The sequence below is a fragment of the Muscardinus avellanarius genome (genome assembly GCF_963383645.1).
Source record: "Muscardinus avellanarius genome assembly, chromosome: 11".
Classification (NCBI taxonomy): domain Eukaryota; kingdom Metazoa; phylum Chordata; class Mammalia; order Rodentia; family Gliridae; genus Muscardinus; species Muscardinus avellanarius.
This window is the reverse complement of record NC_137797.1, coordinates 93,249,656-93,268,309: the sequence shown is the minus strand read 5'-3', so window position 1 is coordinate 93,268,309 and position 18,654 is coordinate 93,249,656. Positions and strand designations below refer to the sequence as shown.

General features: G+C 38.2%; 1 protein-coding gene and 1 pseudogene across 2 annotated transcripts in view; one reads left to right on the top strand and one right to left on the bottom strand.

The window, feature by feature from the left end:
* Positions 1-18,654, top strand: part of KDM5A (lysine demethylase 5A) — a gene marked incomplete at both ends in the record, with an annotated part of 106,640 nt that overhangs the window by 75,640 nt on the left and 12,346 nt on the right. The window contains 6 exons of the mRNA XM_080706696.1: positions 640-819; positions 2,012-2,173; positions 5,198-5,749; positions 6,113-6,256; positions 13,944-14,103; positions 16,102-16,322. Of these exons, the coding sequence (XP_080562822.1) occupies positions 640-819; positions 2,012-2,173; positions 5,198-5,749; positions 6,113-6,256; positions 13,944-14,103; positions 16,102-16,322 (1,419 nt within the window). The remainder of the gene's footprint in view (positions 1-639; positions 820-2,011; positions 2,174-5,197; positions 5,750-6,112; positions 6,257-13,943; positions 14,104-16,101; positions 16,323-18,654) is intronic.
* Positions 11,387-12,249, bottom strand: LOC308270669 (F-actin-capping protein subunit alpha-1-like; annotated as a pseudogene). The gene has a single exon. The product of its transcript is annotated as an F-actin-capping protein subunit alpha-1-like (transcript).

Here is an 18,654-nt window from a genome sequence, read left to right as displayed (position 1 = left end):
TAAAATAGATAAGATTTTTGCTAATATGTTCACTGAAAATGAATTAATTTATTGGGTGTGGTGGTGCACCTCTATAGTCCCATTACTTGGGAGGCTGAGACGGGAGAATAGCAGGCTTGAGGCCAGCCTCAGCAACCTAGTGAAACCCTGTTTCAAAATAAAAAATAGAAAAGTCTGAGGGTGTAGTTCAGAGGTAGAATGCATCTAGGTTCAATCCTTAGTACCAAACACAAAAATAATTTATACATACATTTTTTTTTTTCCCTGTACCAGGGGCATTCTACTGCCTAGCTATACCCTTAGTCCTATTTTTATTCTTTATTTTGAAACAGGGTCTCACCAAGTTGCAGAGGGCCTCACTAAGTAGTTGAGGCTCTCCACGAACCACGATCCTCCTGTCTCAGCCTCCTGAATGCTGGGATTACAAGCATGCACCACCACACCCGGCTTATACATATGTTTTAAAATAGGACATTGGAAGTTATCTTCAAGAGATACAATTAGGTTTATGTAATACGAAAGTTAATACTAAACTTCTTACAAAAGTTAATACTAAACTTCTTGTAATTTCTTCCACAGTATATTGCCAGGCTCCCTGAGAAAACTTAAATCATGTGAGAATATACTTTTGTTTTACAGAGTGGCAGCAACTATGCTTACTTGGAGCAGCTTGAGAGCTTATCTGCTAAAGGGCGCCCTATCCCTGTGCGTCTTGACGCACTACCCCAAGTGGAGTCACAGGTAGCAGCAGCACGGGCCTGGAGAGAACGGACTGGACGGACCTTTCTCAAGAAGAATTCCAGCCACACTTTGTTACAGGTAAAGAGTACTTTATGTACTTGAACCTCAGCATTCTCATAAACAGTCAATAAATTGATACCTAAAGGTAGTAAGAGTATTGGTGAGATTTGATTTCAGTGTATCAGGTCATCATTACAAGTGATTTTGATATCAGATTTCAATCTGAAATCTGGAGCCTTAGGTAAACTCATTTCTGATTAACCTTGTGAAAAAACAATCTTCTTGGATATCACTTTGTCATTGAAAGAACAAATTTAAATACTCATTTTTCTTTTTATCTTGAGCAGTTAGACACAGTACTCAAGAGCACAGGCTTTGGCCCAGTGCTTGGGAGGCTGAGACAGGAGGATCACAGTTTTGAGGCCAATATCAGCAAAATAGCAAGACTATTTCCAAATAAAAAATGAAAAGGGCTGGGTGTATAGTAGCTCAGAGGTATAAGCCTCTTGGGTCAATCCCCAGTACCTCACATAAAAATAAGAGAACACAGGTTTTGGATTAAGTTTTGAGGACTACCTAAATACTAACTCTGTGTCTTTGAGCAAGTTGTTTACTTTCTGAATCTTAGTTTTTCTTGTTTTTAAAATGTGGAAAATAGCCAGGCGTGGTAGTTCACGCTTATAATCCTTGCGCATGGGAGGCTGAGACAGGAGGATCACACAGGTTTGAAGCCAGCCTCAGCTACTTAGGCTCTCAGCAAATTAGTGGGACCCTGTTTCCAAATAACATATAAAATAGGTCTGGGAGTATAGCTCGGAGGTAGAAAGCCTCTGGGTTCCACTCCCCATTACCACACACACACAAAAAAAGTGGGAAATAATACTAGTGCATAGGGTTGTCACCCTGTGTCAAGTCCTTTAGAAAGGGCCTGAGACATGGTGAGTGGTCCATAAGAGATTCCTTTTCATTATTACCACTTAAATATATATATTTTTTGAAAACCAGAGTTGAAGCCGGGCATGGTGGTGCATGCTGTAATCCCAGCATTTGGGAGGCTGAGATAGGATTGTGGTTCAAGGACAGCCTCCGCTACTTAGTGAGGGCCTTTGCAACTCAGTGAGACCCTGTTTCAAAATAAAGAATAAAAAATAGGGCTGAGGTGTCACTTGGAGATAGAATGCCCCCTGGGTCCATCCCCAGGACCTCAAAGGAAAAAAAAAAGAAAGAGAAAAAGAAAACCAGAGTTGATATTTTGGTTTTATTTTTGTAGGTGCTAAGTCCTCGAACTGACATTGGTATATATGGGAGTGGTAAAAATAGAAGGAAAAAAGTAAAAGAACTAATAGAAAAAGAAAAAGAAAAAGAACTGGACCTTGAGCCTTTGAGTGATCTGGAGGAAGGGCTGGAAGAAACCAGAGATACAGCCGTGGTGGTAAGAAAGCGTGCAGTGCTCCTTGAGCTTGTTTTTTTAAGTGTGAGATTCTGTGAAGATGTTAGCAGTTTAATGTTTTTATGTTTTTAACTATTTCACTTTTGTTTGCTTTCTCTTTGCCTTTTATTATTATTATTTCTACATATTTGTAATGGTGCAAAACATTTACCATTATGCTCTCTTCCCAAAATTGTTTTGTCTTTTCTACATTTCTTTACCGTTATTTTTAATAATTGTGTAATATTATAGCAGAATTGTACATATTTTCTGAGTTCCCTCCCTCTCTCCCTTCTCTGCACTTCATGTGCTGGAGATCAAAGTTGTTTCTCATGCTAGGTAAGCACTGTACTAATTAGCTATACCCCCAGCCTGCTGTAGTTTTCTGATGTTGAACATTTTTCCTATTAGTAAGTTTCCTAGTATAATAAAGTGAACTTCTTTATATAGTCTTTTTTAAATTTATTTTCCTAATCTTGATTAATGTAGGAATGGAATTGCTGAGTTAGAGCTTAATAGCATTTTGTGACTCAGTACAGTAATACATTTCAAAGGAATCATACCGGCCTTTTTAGTTGCTTTTTAAGTTCTTTCCCTTCAGCTGGGTGAGATAGCACACACTTATGATCCCAGTACTTGGGAGACTGAGACAGGAGGCTCACAGGTTCTAGCTAGCTTCAGCTATTTAGTGAGGTCTTCTGCAACTTCTTTTTCAAAATAAAGAATAAAATAGGGCTGGGGGTGTAGCTTGGAGGTAGAATGCCCCTGGTTTCAATCTCCAGTAAAACACACACACACACACACACACACACACACACACACACACACACACACACACATCTCCCTTCTTTTAGTAACATACGACAGTATAGTAAATGCTTTAAGTGCTCAATAAAATATTGTAGCTTGTGAGAATTATGCTTTTTTTGAGGGTAGGAGGAATGTGTTAATGTTAGGATCCTGAAGAAGTAGAGCAAAAATAAAAAATTAGGCAAGCATGATGGTGCAGCCTGTAATTCTAGTACATTGGAAGCTGAGACAGGAGTATCTCAGGATTGAGGACAGCCTCAGCAAGTAGTGAGACTCATCAGGCCAGCAACACCCTGTTTCAAAATAAAAAAATAGCACTGGGAGTATAGCTCAGAGGTAGAATGCCCTGGGGTTCAATCCCCAGTAAACCTCCCCACACACACAAATTAGTTTTGGCCGGGTGTTGTGATGCACACTTATAATCTCGGTACTTGGGAGGCTGAAATAGTATCACAGGTTCACAGTCAGTCTCAGCTCCTTATTGAGGCCTTTAGCAACTTAGTGAGAGCCTGTTTCAAAATAAAAAATAAACAATAGGGTTAGGGGTATATAGCTCAGAGATATTGTGCCCTGGGTTCAATTCCCAGTACTACAAAATAAATAGTTCTGGAAATACATAATAGTAGAAAATTGAAAACTCTAACTTGATTTGGCTCTTTCTGCCTACAATTGATCCTGTTTTGAGGCCTGTGAAAATAATTTCTAGGCCGGGTGTTGTGGCGCATGCTTGTAATCCAAGCTTTCAGGAGTCAGAAACTGGAGAATTGCAGTTTGCAGACAGCCTCAGCTACATAGCAAGGCCCTTTGCAACTCAGTGAGACCCTGTTTCAAAATAAAGAATAAAAAATAATAGGGCTGGGGGTGTAGCTCGGAGGTACAACACCCTTGGGTTCCATCCCCGGTACCGCAAAAAAAAAAAAAAAAGAAAAGAAAAGAAAAAGAAAGAAGGAAAAGAATTTCTAATGAGAGATTAGGTCTTTCTTGCTAGACAAGTAGAACTGGAAATTATTTCAAAATTGTTCAGGGGTACCAGTAATTTAGAAAGAAAAGGCACTAAGCTGAGCAATGGTGGCACACACTTAGAATCCCAGCATTTGGGAGGCTGAGACAGGAGGATCATGGTTCGCTGACAGCATCAGCTACTTAGGCCCTTTACAACTCAGTGAAACCCTGTTTCAAGAATAAAGAATAAAAAAAATAGGGCTGAGGGTGTAGCTCAGAGGTAGAATGTCCCTGGGTTCCATTCCCAGTACTTTAAAAAAAAAAAAAAGAAAAGGCGCCAATAATATTTATAGTAATTAAATTTTGTTTGTTTTTATTTTCTTTGTTGAAATGAAATTCTTAAAACTCCGTGATTGTAACTGATCATCAGTCTTGTTGTTCTACTTCCAAATGAAACGGAAAGGCCTTATAGAGATAAAAAATTTGAGTATAACCTCCCCTCAGGGAATCAATTGCAGGGAAATGGGAAACTAGTACTTACTGAGTATTTGCCTTATGCTAGGTGTCAGGATAGGCACTTTTATGTGTTACCTTACTTAATTCTTAAAATAAGATGAGGTTGGTGGTGTATCTACATTTTTAAGAAAACTCAGATTCAGAAAAAATTGTGTCTTCCATTAGCAGTATACAAATATGAAATCCATGTCTCATACCCAAGAGGCTTGATTTCAAGGCATGCCTTCTTTCTACTGTACTGTTACAGAAGAATTCAAAGTACTTTATGATGTAAATTGTCAAATATGGTAGCACTTTGCCCCCTTCACAAGTACGGAGTATGTGGAAGTTGTCAGCATACTCCAAATTTTAGGAAACTGTTTACAGGTAATAGTTTTTTTTGTTGTTGTTGTTGTTTTTTTTTTTTTTTTTTTTTTTTTTTGCAGTACTAGGGATTGAACCCAGGGGTGTTCTGCCTCCAAGCTACACCACCAGACCTATTTTTTATTTTGAAACAGGGTCTCACTAAGTTGTAGTAGAAGGCCTCAGTAAGTAGCTGAGGCTGGTTGTGAACCTGTGATTCTCCTGTCTCTGCCTCCCAAGTACTGGGATTACAAGTGTGCATCACCATGTTTGACTACAGCTTATGTTTTTTAAAAGACATTACTTTGTTACCATGAGGCCACAATTTGGAGAAAGAACCTTTGGCCTTGAGCATTTAGTGTTTTAGGGTGTATTTCAAAATGTAATTTCTTTCAATTAATTGCTCGTCTTATTCAGGTGGCAGTTTTCAAAGAACGAGAGCAAAAAGAGATTGAAGCCATGCATTCCCTCAGAGCAGCCAACCTAGCCAAGATGACAATGGTGGATCGCATAGAAGAAGTAAAATTTTGCATTTGCCGCAAGACAGCCAGTGGGTTTATGCTGCAGTGTGAGCTCTGTAAAGACTGGTTCCATAACAGCTGTGTTCCCCTTCCTAAATCAAGTGCCCAGAAAAAAGGGGCCAGCTGGCAGGCTAAAGAAGTAAAATTCCTTTGCCCTCTTTGTATGCGGTCTCGAAGGCCTAGGCTAGAGACTATTCTTTCACTCCTGGTATCCCTTCAGAAGTTGCCTGTGCGGTTGCCTGAAGGAGAGGCCCTGCAGTGTTTGACAGAACGTGCCATGAGTTGGCAAGACAGGGCACGGCAGGCCCTAGCTACGGATGAACTGTCCTCTGCTCTGGCCAAACTGTCTGTGTTGAGTCAGCGCATGGTGGAGCAGGCAGCTCGAGAGAAAACCGAAAAGATCATCAGTGCAGAACTCCAAAAAGCAGCTGCCAATCCAGATTTACAGGTAAGTCTTTTTCTGTTTCATGTGGTAACATTGAACATTGTCATTGTGTGAATAGGAAATCAAATCCATCTCACCAGCCAACATGAAAACGATAATAATTTGCCACCAGTTAATTATCCCTTCTAAGGCATTTTCCTTCTAAGGGTACCCGTAGCATTTTTATGGGTGTATTCTTATGTCATTTTGGTAAAAATATTACCTATGAGTACCATTCAGGTGGACTTTGGCATTCCTATTAACTATTGAAGAGAACTGTTAGATACTTTGAAAGTTTATTACATTTTTCTTTCTTCAACACTTATTAAATTACTCATGTTTGTTTAATATTTCTCTCTGTTCATCTGGGAATTCTTTGTTGTTTAGGGACACTTACCTAGTTTCCAACAGTCTGCTTTTAACCGGGTGGCAAGCAGTGTATCATCTTCTCCTCGACAAACAGTGGACTATGATGATGAAGAAACAGATTCTGACGAAGACATTCGGGAAACATACGGTTATGATACAAAGGTAATTGCATAGGCAGGCTGGGTAGGTACATACCTATTCAGTGAATTTGTTTTAAAAAAAATCTGAGCCAGGTGTGGTGGTGAAAGCCTGTATCCCTAGTACTTGGGAGGCTGAGACAGGAAGATCATAGTGTGAGGCCAGCCTCAGCAACTTACTAAGACTCTATTTCAGAATAAATAAAATACAGCTGGGGGTGTAACTCAGAGGTAGGATGCCTCTGGTTTTAATCCCCAGCATCATGTGCATGTGCTTACACACACTCAGCTATTGAATGCTGATGTTTCTGGCTTGAAAGTAGAAGAGAAAGCTAGTCATCTATTTGTCCTGAGTTTATGGTAATAGCATTTTCCCAGAACTCAGAGAGAGGAGGAGAGGGAAATTGCTGAAACAATTTTTATTTTTTAAAAAAGAATTATAAAAGCTTGTATTTATTTCCCTCTTCCCTTATAATTCCTTGACTTAGACTAGAAAAATTATGGTTCTAAGTTTTGAAAACATTGATGGCCAGTTTGATTTTTCAAATGTTTTTCTTTGAGGTGTTAACGTCTCTGTTTTAAAAATTCCATTCTGGCTGAGTCTTTTGTTCTGATCTGTTGTCTGGATGGTAATAGATATTTTAATGCCCTATTTAGAGATGGATAATACTCAGACCTGTGATTAGAATTTTAGAGGTACAGTTGGAACAAATTATTTATCATCAATATGATTGTTTTGGTAAAATGACACCCCACTAATGGTGGTTTTGGCAAGTTGCGTTGGGTCCAGTAGCCTCACATTGTCACTTTGTGTTACCAAAGGACATCCCTGTCTAGGGAGAGATCCTGAATTAGTTTGTTTTATATGAAACTTAATTGCTTTGTTTAGAATCTGTGTAAACTGGGAGTTTGTACTCTGATATAAAGAGCTCCTTCCAAAGAACATGGGGATTTCATCCTTGCTCCGTAGCTGTCTTTACTTTGTCTTTTCAGCATGCAGATGAGGTAGGTACTCCTTGTTCTGACAGCATGAATTTCACCAGCATTAAAATTCTAAGAATGTAAAATTAAAACCATCTCTCATAGATACTTGGAAATTCATTTGCTGGAAAATATTTTTCTCAAGATAAAAAACAGAAGCTGGACACAGTGGTAGATGCCTGTAACACTAGATTTTGGGAAGCTGAGACAGGAGGATCATGGCCAGCTTAGGCAACTTAGTGAGTCACTGTTTCAACAACAAAAAAAAGAGGGCTGGGGGTGTAGCTTGGAGGTAGAATGCACATATGTTCAATCCTTGGTACCAAAAATAAGATTATTTGCTGAGAGAATTTTCATTTCTATGAATTAAAGACTTGAGTGAAGTTAAAACTGAAGTTGAAACTGTTCAGGTAAGTTGCTAAAGACCTTGTTATCAAGAACTTAATAACCATTTTTTGTAGAGCTGTATAGGCTGGCTGGGAGTAGCTGAAAGGAAATATAGCCCAGAATTTTTACTTGAATATTAGAATCACCTGTTTGCCATAGCTTAGAGAACTCCAGTAACTTAGGTTGTTTGCTTTCTAGAATATTACCAGCCACTGCTCTAGAACTGCTAAACATAATGGGCTTTGCTTGGAAAGAAATTGATAACCCATTGCAAACAAAACAAAACGAGTATTTCATGAATCAAGAGTGTTTTGATATATATGGAGTAGCCCTATATTTTGCAGAATTTATATAGAAATCTTAGTTTATAGTCTTTCTTTGGAAGGGGATACTGTCAGGGTAAGAAAACAAAATTATGGACTTTATAATATTAGTCATAATATGGACTAAATCTGTGTATTTGACAATTTAGAAGAGTGGGAGAGTAGTGTCAAGACTTAAAGTAATTTAAGGTCAAATTTACACTAGCAAAACAACCCAATCAAGAAATGGACAACTGAATTAAATAGACACTTTACAAAAAGAAGAGATACAAATGGCCAATAGATACATAAAAATGTTCAGTATAATTAACGATCAGAGATGCAAATATTCCATCTAACCCCAATCAGAATGGCAATCATCAAGATGCCAAATAACAATAAATGTAGGCAAGGATGTGGGGAAATAGGAGTCTACACTGTTGGTGGGATTGCAAACTAGTTCAGGTGGTAATGGAGATCAGTGTGGAGATTCCTTAGGAAAATGGGAATGGAAGCCAGGTGTGGTAGCACACACTTGTCATTCTAGTACTTGGGAGGCTGAGACAGGAGGATTGCAGGTTCATGGCCAGCTTAAGGTACTTAGTCCTGCTACAATTTAGTGAGACACTGTTTCAAAATAAAGAATAAAAAAGTAGGCTTGAGAATGTAGCTCAAAGGTAGACGTTCTAGGTTCAATCCCCAGTTACCACAAAGGGGAAGAAAGAAAAAAAAAAGATAGATAGCTAGCTAGCTAGGAATGGATCTATCACATGATCTAGTTATACCACTCCTGGATATCTTTCCAAAGAAGTTGAAACCAGAGCACTACAGTAATATCCGCATACCCATCTTCATAGCAGCACAATTCACAGTAGCCAAAGTATAGAACCAACCTAGGTGTCTATCAGCAGATGAATGGATTACAAAATTATGGAAAATACACAAAATGGAATTCTACTCATCAATAAAGAACAAAATTATGTCATTTGCAAAAAAAATGGAAGGACCTGGAGAATGTATTATGAATATATTAAGTGTGTGTGTGTGTATATATATGTATATGTATATATATATATGTATGTTAAATGAGATTAGCTAATCACAGAGAGCAAAGGGTCATATGTTTTCTTTAATATGCATAAACTAGGTAGTATTGGGATACCAGAAGGACTCCAGACAATCAAGGAGAAACCTCACTGGAGCCTGGGAGGTGGTCTATGGAAAGGGGAGAGGGAAGACTGAGGCTCATTAATGAAAATACTACCACCAACTATGTGTACATATGTGAATGTACCAGCATCATTCTCAGTACTCTATTGGGAAGGCCAAGTGCTGTGTGCATGTATGTCATTGTCAACATGATTTACATTATGATGTGAGAGCAAAATGCACCAATAAAAGCACCTAAAAAAAAAGAATATATTCTTGGTCATTTTCCCTTAAAGCAAACACTGTAATGACTTGTTTTTGTTTTTGATACAGTTCATTAGTTACCCAGAGTAGCCTTGAACTGGGTTTATGTGGTCCTGTCTCAGCCTCCTAGGTAGTTAGATTAGCAGGTGTGCACCATCAAGCAGGATTGTGTGATGAAAATTTTATTTTTAAGCCGGGTGTGGTGGCTCACGTTTGTAATCCCTGCACTTGGGAGGCTGAGACAGGAAGATCGCACAGGTTTGAAGCCAGCCTCAGCTACTTAGGCTCTTGGCAACTTTGTGAGACCCTGTTTCCAAATAAAATATAAAAAATAGGTCTGGGAGTATAGCCTGGAGGTAGAAAAGCTCCAGGATTCCACCCCCAGTACCCCCCCACACACACACACACATATATTTGGCTTAGTGATTTTTCCTTTTGTGTATTGTCTCTTGTAATCATGAATTCACACTTAAAATACTTTGAATTTAATATTTTTGCTTGAGGAAGAACTGCTATAAATTTAGGAAGAATATGTAATATTATAATAAAATCAGTCATTAGACTATAGTTACCACAACATTGAAAAGTTAAAACAGATGGCTTTTGTCCTTTGTATTTTTCACTTCATTTTGCATGTAATATCCTGTAATCGCCACCAGAATATATTCAACAGCATCAAGAAAGTCAGTACTTAAGGAAATAGATGTTTAAGTGAAGCAAGGTTTGTCCCTAATCTTTTGGAATTGTGTCTGGGGTAACCTTTCAAATATCCCTATGATTATCATTTTTAAGGGATATTATTTTATTTACCTTTACTGAAACTCTTCATTTTTATTGTAGTTTACATTTTGCAAGTGCAGATATGTGTGCAAATAAATTATTACCAGAAAGGAGGGTGTAGAATAGTAGCTACTATCTCTCAGGTTATTTCTTAACATATCCCAATAACTGCTTCTTTTAAAGAAGGCAAGTTAAGCACTTAGATACTTTGACCTGTCCATCTTCACACTGTTTAATTCACACACAGACCTGCCAGTGTACCTGGGAAGGGTTGCTATATCACAGTTACATTTGAGTTCTTGGCAGGCAGGACTGAGAAAGAGCAATTTGGAACAAGGTTTACATCTCATGTAAAAGGAAACAACTAGTATTCCCTGGATAACAGGTTACAATAGAAAGATATTGCCTGGAAATTATCCTTTGCACTTTGGTTCATTTTTAGTTTTTGTGATTTACATAGCTGTTTGATTCATTGTACAATCCTCCACAAAGTATTCAAGCACAAGATACCTATTATTCCTTCAACATCTGCATTTTCCAATTTTATACTCTAATCTACTGTATGTCAGCAGTTCTTGAATATTAAAAAAAATGAGTACAACTCTTGTAAAAAATGCAGATGTCTATAACTACAATGTTCCTAGATGAGAAAGAGACAATGAGGGAATGAGAAAAAACAAACATGTTCATGTGCAGGGAATGTGGTTCAAGTCTTTGGATTTAAAAACAAGTTCCTCAGACCAGGCGTGGTGGTGCATGCTTGTAATCTCTGCGCTTGGGAGGCAGAGACAGGAGGATCACGCTGGCTTAAGAGACCCTCTTTCCAAATAAAAAAATAAAAATAGGTCTGGGAGTGTAGTCTGGAGGTAGATGGGCTTTCAGGAACCCCAGTACCACACACACACACACACACACACACACACAAAAAAAGTACTGAACATACTGTTTAAATCAGTATTGAGACTTCATGGCTAGAAAACTGTCTAAACAGTAAAATGACTCCAAGGTAGATCTTTCTCTCTCCAACATTAAATGTAGCAGAATTAACAAAAGAAAAAAAAAAGGGATATACAAGTAGATACAGTAGTAACAGAAAATTACAAGGCAGAGAACACAAAAAGATCAAGACAATGCTATAGTTCAACAGTATTCCATGAGGCTAGAAAATCTGTTAACTTTGAAAGCCCTAGCTATATCACTATATCACCCTTGTTTATAAATCACTTATTTATCATATGACCACATGTTGAATCCTTTTCCTTCCACATACTGAAGGATCCTATAGTCAGCCTTTAAGCATTCTGCATTTCTTTGCCAATCTTGTAGCTGAGTATCTTGTTCCAGTCGATTTTGGTACTGGTAACTAGAAGCTGTTGGCGCAAGGCCTTGAATGTGGTGTCTGACATCGTTGGTTAGTTTTCACTAACTGCTGTCTGATACTTATTTTCTGCGTTCTCTGTAATTTTAACAAACTCCTTGGCGGTTTGGGCTTCATTAGTAACAGTTACTGAATCTTGCACATCTTTATGGCTAACCAATTGAACATTGCCATCTTCATAATCATGAACCTGAATTTTAAGCACTCCAACCACCTGGGCTATAGGTGGGGCTATGGTGAATTTCCACTCTGATCTCAAACAACCATTCCAGAAATTTTTAGGCTGAAATTGGTGGCTTTCAATACATGCAATAATAGTCTGCTGCCCATCTATAGTTTTACATAAACAGTACAGAATCCATTGGAATAATGATCTTTCACATAGGCTCTTAAAGCACTATCATAGGATTCTCTCCAAGACGTCAAACCTCCGTCCACTTCCTCAGGTTGGGGGTCACTTGCTTCTTTCCGTAAGTGATCAAATTTAAAGGAAATTATGTTTCTTGCATCTAAAAATCTGCTATTACCCAGGTCACAGTGCTCTGTAATTAACACCTGATCTTCATATCTTCACAGGTGTAAACTGATCCACGTTTTACTGGGCAAATGCATGTGCTGCTCCTTCCCTGAGGACATTGTCATTATTAAGTAGTAGCCGAACATCATTGAATGCTTCATTAAATTCCCCCGGGGGAGCATGAGTGATAAATTTAGCAGCTATGCGTACCTTCTCATCTGACACCCGATCCTCGAAGTCGGCCATCTTGGCTGCTCTGGCCCAGCCCCTACTAGCAAATATTAAAAGATTGAACAGAGAAAAGGGACTTCCATCTTTTCCTTGTTCATTCCTTATTCCTATCATACTCATCTTGAACTACATTTTTTTAAAAGTCCTGGCATAGGCAACTGATTGAAATTCCACTTTTGCCCCCAAAACCATAATTTAACTGGCCAGCAGTTTCTCCTCAGAGATCTGGATTCCGACTCTGCAGGGCTCCTTCTCTAAGCTCTAATAACCCCTAGATCCTCAAATTTACTGGCTTACTGCCCTCTCTTCAGAAAAAAGATTACTCAGCACTCCCTTGTTTTTTCAATGCCTCCCAATAGAACAAGAGGCAATTTAAGGACTCCTGGTCCTAGTCCCACCCCTCCCCATCTGGGACTCTGGGAATCTATGTTTAAATTACTCCACCCCCACCAGCCCAAGAAGTGGTGACTCTTTCCTATTGTTCTTATCTATCTTGGTGTTAGCTCAGTGTTTCTCTTTTTCCTTTTCAGCCCTTTAATTCACTTTCTATACCCCAGTACTGGGGGTTGAATCCAGGTGTACTGTACCACTGAGCTACATTCCCAGTCCCCCCTCCCCCTTTGTGGTACTGGGGATGAAACCCAGGGGCATTCTACTTCCGAGCTACACTCCTAGCCCTATTTTTATTCTTTTATTTTGAAACAAGGTCTCACTGATTTGCCTCACTAAGTAGCTGGGGCTATCAGGGAACCTCTTGTCTCAGCCTCCCAAGTACTGGGATTGCAAGCATGTGCCACCGCCCCCCCCCCCCTTTTTATACTTTCAGACTTCAGACAGGGTCTCACAGAGTCCCCCAGGCTCACCTTCAACTTTCAAACCTGCATCAGCTTCCCCAGTTACAGGGATTGCAGGCATGGGCCACCATACCCATTCTTTTTAATGCACAATTGACTAATTCTTATATTAAATTCTCTTTGAGATACTTGGTGTGATTTTTTACTTCCTGATTGCATTCTGGCCTTTAAAGCTGGACACATGGTTTTATGGAAACAAGTTCCATGGAGAATCCTTAGATCTAATTAGAGCTGTGTAATTCGCATATTGTATAGTTGGTAAGATTCTAGGTTTGAGAAATTTGATAGAAGATAAAATGGTTAAGTGATTTATATCTTTTTCTTCCTTTTTGGTGTTGGGAATTGAACCCAGGGCCATTCTACCTTTGAACTTATACCCATGGCTCTTTTTACTTTTTCTTTTGAAACAGGGTCTCAGTAAGTTCCTGAGGATCTGGCTAAGTTGCTAAGGATGGTCTTGAATTGACTATCCTCCTGTATCAGCCTTTCTAGTACTGGGAATACAGGTGGGCGCTACCACACCTGGCTTCATTTTATTTTCTTTTAGAGGGTTAAGATTTCTTGGTGCAGAAGTTTTTATGGGTTGTAGACTGTTGAGGGTAAATTACTCAGTAGCAATTTATTTTGTAGGCTTATTGTCTCTGTATTATTTTTAGCTTTACTCTCCTTTTTTCTTGAAATTCTAGTCATTATAGTTTTATTTTTAATCCCCAATAAACATTTTTTTAATTTAATACCATGTAATTCATTTTACTGTCATATTTTTAGTATCTATGTTTGAGGCTTTAACCTAAAAGCTTTCTCTTAGCTCATTGTCATGGGACAAGGTATAGTTAACTAATTCTGAACAACTTTCATGTTTTCATTAGGACACAGCCAGTGTGAAGTCCTCTAGTAGTCTGGAACCCAATCTTTTTTGTGATGAAGAAATTCCCATCAAGTCTGAGGAAGTGGTAACTCACATGTGGACGGCTCCTTCATTTTGTGCAGAACATGCTTATTCTTCTGCTTCCAAAAGTTGTTCTCAAGGTATTATCTTTTTTAAAAATCTGAAGAAGATAAGCCAAAAATGAGAAAAAGCATTGCATTAATAAGGACTAAGACTCTTTCTTGAGTTGAGTACAGTGCCTGGTTATGAAATGCTAATAGAACCTGAAAATGCTGTTTGGGTTAGGAAAAGCCAGTGTGTATTTTCTATCATTAGTTGATAATCTGAAAGCGATCATAGAATTATATAGTCTAAATTAGAACTTTTGTGTGTGTGTGTGGTACTGGGACTTGAACCCAGAGGCATTCTACCTTTTTGCTCCATGTTCAGCTTAATTTTATTTCTTATTTAGAAAACGGGATCTCACTAGATTGCTGAGAGTCTCACTACTTGCTGAGGCTGTGCTTGAACTTGTGATCCCTCTGTCTCAGCTTCCCGAGTACTAGAATTACAGGCATGCGCCACCATGCCTGGCCAAATAGAACTTTAAAATTCTTATGATCATAGTCTTATCTCTCATTCCTATAAAATCCTTGACAGGTATTCATTTACCCTCCATTTGATCATTACCAGCTGCTGAGGAGCTCACTGGGTTTTAATAATACTATTTGGAGTTTGGGTAACTTTGTTAGAAAGTTCTTCCTTTTCTTGATGGAAAATTTTTTCATCATTTTCACTTTTCTTTTTTTGTTTGTTTATTGTTTTTTGTGTGTGTGTCTGGGGATGGAACCCAGGGGCATTCGACCTCCGAGCTACACCCCCAGCTCTATTTTTTATTCTTTATTTTGAAACAGGGTCTCACTGAGTTGCAGAGGGCCTCACTAAGTAGCTAAAACTGTCCTTAAACTGCAATCCTCCTTGTCTCAGCCTCCCAAATGATGGGTTTACAAGCGTGTGCCACCACGCCCGGCAGCTGCTTAGTTTTTAATTAATATTTTTTGCAGTGCTGGGGATTGAATACAGACCTCATATATTCTAGGCAAGTACTTTCTCTCTCTCTCTCTCTCTCTCTCTCTCTCTCACTCACTCACTCACTCTCAACAGGGTCTTGCTATATTTGCTCAGGCTGGCTTCAAACTTGCAATCCTTCTGCCTCAACCTCCCAAGTAGCTAGGATTACAGGCATGTACCACCATATCCAGCTAATTATTTATATAGAGAGAGTGGTTAACTGTTGAATCTTTTGGTGTAGTCTGAAATGGAGAGAACATGGGTTCAGAGATTCTGTGATAATCAGGAGCTAATTTTAAACTCTAATTTTTTTAGAGCGGGCCTTGGGAATCTTGATCTTTTTGTTCTATATTTTTAGTTTTATTTTCACTTTCAAGGGTACAGTGACACATGCCTGTAATCTCGCTATTGGTGATACTGAGGCAGCAGAATTGAGCCCAAGAGTTTGAGGCCATTTTGGGCTGCATTGCAAGATCCCATCTCAAAAAACAAGCCATACATGGTGGCGTATGCTTGTAATCCCAGTACTTGGGAAGCTGAGACATTAGGATTACGGGTTTGAGGTCAGCATCAACAATTTAGTAAAATCCTTTTCAAAGTAAAAGAATAAAATTGGGCTGGGAATGTAGTTCATTGGTAGAAAACCCTTGAGTTCAATCTTTAGTACCACAAAAACAAAAAGCAAAGGAACAACTTTTTTTTTTTTTTTTTTTTTTCATTACTAAGGATTAAATCCAGGGGGGGGGACATCTACTTCTGAGCTACACCCTCAGCCCTGTTTTTATTCTTTATTTTGAAACAGAGTCTCACTAAGTTGCGGAGGGCCTCAGCAGCTGAGGCTGGCTGAGAACTTGCAATCTTCCTGTTTCAGCCTCCCAAGTACTGGGATCACAAGCATGTGCCACCATGGTTGGCTAACAAACAAAACTTTATTTTTACTTTCATACTGATAACAGTGAATCTAGTATATCTAAAGTCAGCGTAGAGTGAGGGAGGAGACCATTCCCCTAAACATTTAAATAGAAAATATTACACTACTTTTGTCCACAGTTTTCATTTTTTTGTTTTATGGTACTTTTCTGGAAAAGGTTCTAGCACCCCAAGGAAACAACCTCGGAAGAGCCCTTTGGTTCCCCGAAGTTTGGAACCTCCAGTGTTGGAGTTGTCACCTGGAGCTAAAGCTCAACTGGAAGAGCTCATGATGGTTGGAGACCTCCTGGAAGTTTCTCTGGATGAGACGCAACACATATGGCGGATTTTACAGGCCACACACCCACCCTCAGAAGATAGATTCCTACATATCATGGAGGTATGGATTTAATACTAACTTAAATAGTAGGGTTTTCTGTTTATTCTCCCCCCACCCCCCCAATACTAGGGATTGAATCTAGGGACATTCTACCTCTGAGTTACACCCCCTGTTTCTATTTTTTATTCCTTATTTTGAAGCAGGGTCTCAACTAAGTTGCAGAGGACCTCACTAAGTAGCTGAGGCAAGTCGCGAACCAGTGATCCTCCTGTCTCAGCTTCCCAAGTACTGAGATTACAAGCGTGTGCTACCACGACCGGCTTTACATAGTAGTTTTTAAACTATTAAGATGCCCAGGTTCTTTAGGAGTACTACAGATGTTGGCAAGTAGAAGTAATCTGTACAGCTTCTCTCACTTAAGCCAAAGTAGTTCTGCTTTTTATTTTTTTAATTGAAATATGATGATGACTATTACTGATGATAACTATTATTTTTTTAACCAAAAGCTATTTCTGCAAAAAAAGTGAAAGGCAAGGGGGGTTGAAAATAAGTTTACACAATCTCCTATCCTGAACTCTTTGGAAGGATCAACATTCTACAAGAAAATAGAGTAGTTAAAAAGGCAGCAAGAGATGCTTAAAGGGAATTGGATTAGGTTGGAGAGAGAGTCTATATTCATTTATGCTTGCCTAAATAGCTTGTACTTCATACAGTTTTTTTTTTTTTACATACATGATCTTGTTGGGTCCTTATAATCTTGAAGAGAAGGCAGGGGAGGTTAGATGGGCAAATATTTTTATTTTTATTTTTATTTTTTTTATTGGTGCACTGTATTCATACATCATAGTGGGATACATACTTTTGTAGGCATACATGCACACATCACCCAGTCAGCCCCCACCCGATCCCCACCCCATTCTCTCCCCATCCCTCCCTCCCATGCTTGGCTTAGTGGTTGACATCTAGTATTATAGCAATTTATCCTAAATTAAAAATGATAATCTCACATAACAGTTTCATTTGTCTGATACCAAGCTTTTGATGACTTAAAGATAACATTTCAATATTTCTTTTTACTTTCTTTCTTACCAGAGAATATTTTTTTTCTATTTTTTTTTTTAGGTGAAACTATCATATATTTATATATTTATTTTTCAGAAAAAAAATCTATCCTAATATGGAATATGGACTCTAGATACCCAAAATGATCTTGAAAAAGAACAAAGCTAGAAGATATATATTTTCTGATTTCAAACCATATAAAGCTACAATAATTGAAACAGTGTAGTACTATTCTAAAGGCAGATATATAAACCATTGGAGTTAAATAAAAGCCTAGAGCTAAATTCTTCCCTATATTGTCAAGTTATTTTTGACAAGGTTTCCACGAACATTTGGTGGTGAAAATAATAATCTTTTAACTAAATATTGTTGGAACATAATAATTACATGGAAAAGAATAAAGTTGGACCCTTACCTAATCCCATATACAAATATTAACTCAAAATAGATAAAAGACCTAAATATAAATCTTAAGACTATAAACTTTTAGGAGAAAATCTGGGTCATAAAACCTCACAACATTGAAATTGGCAGTGATTTCTTGGATATGATTTCAATGGCACAGGCAACAGAAGAGTATACAAACTCCCTAAAAAATAAAATAAAATATTGTATATCCAAAGACAATGTAAACAGAGTTAACAGTTACTAATAGAATTGGATAAAATATTTCCAAATGCTTTATCTGAAGGTATATTAATATTCCAACTAGAAATCCTAAAAATTAACAACAATAAAGGCAAACAATACCATTTAGAGATAGGTAAAAGACTAACATAAGTAATGAATCTCCACAGATAACCAATCTTAGTTGACTGTTGGATGGAAACTCTTTGTTTCTCTGGTTCTGATGTGTGTTACCTATTTCTTCTTTGTAGTTAATCTCTTTGAGTATTTTCTCTAGTGCTGGTTTTGAAGACATAAATTCCTTCAGTTTCTGTTTGTCATGGAAGCTTCTTATTTCTCCATCTAATTTGATAGAAAGTTTTGCTGGGTAGGAAATTTTTCGCTGGAAGTTGTTTTCTTTCAGAGTTTGGAATATGTTACTCCAAGCCCTTCTGGCTCTCATGACTTGGTTTGGGAAGTCTGGAGTGATTCTAATTGGTTTGCCTCTGAATGTCACTTGGCCCTTTGTTTTTGTTGCCTTTAAGATTCTCTGCTTGGCTTCCACATTGGTCATTTTGACAATTATGTGGCGTGGAGATCCTCTTCTCCGATCCTGTCTAAAGGGAGTTCTTTAAGTTTCCTGGACCTGTGTATCAACCTCTTGCTCTATGTTTGGAAAATTTTCTGCTATTACTTCCTTGAAGAGATTGTTGATCCCTTTGGT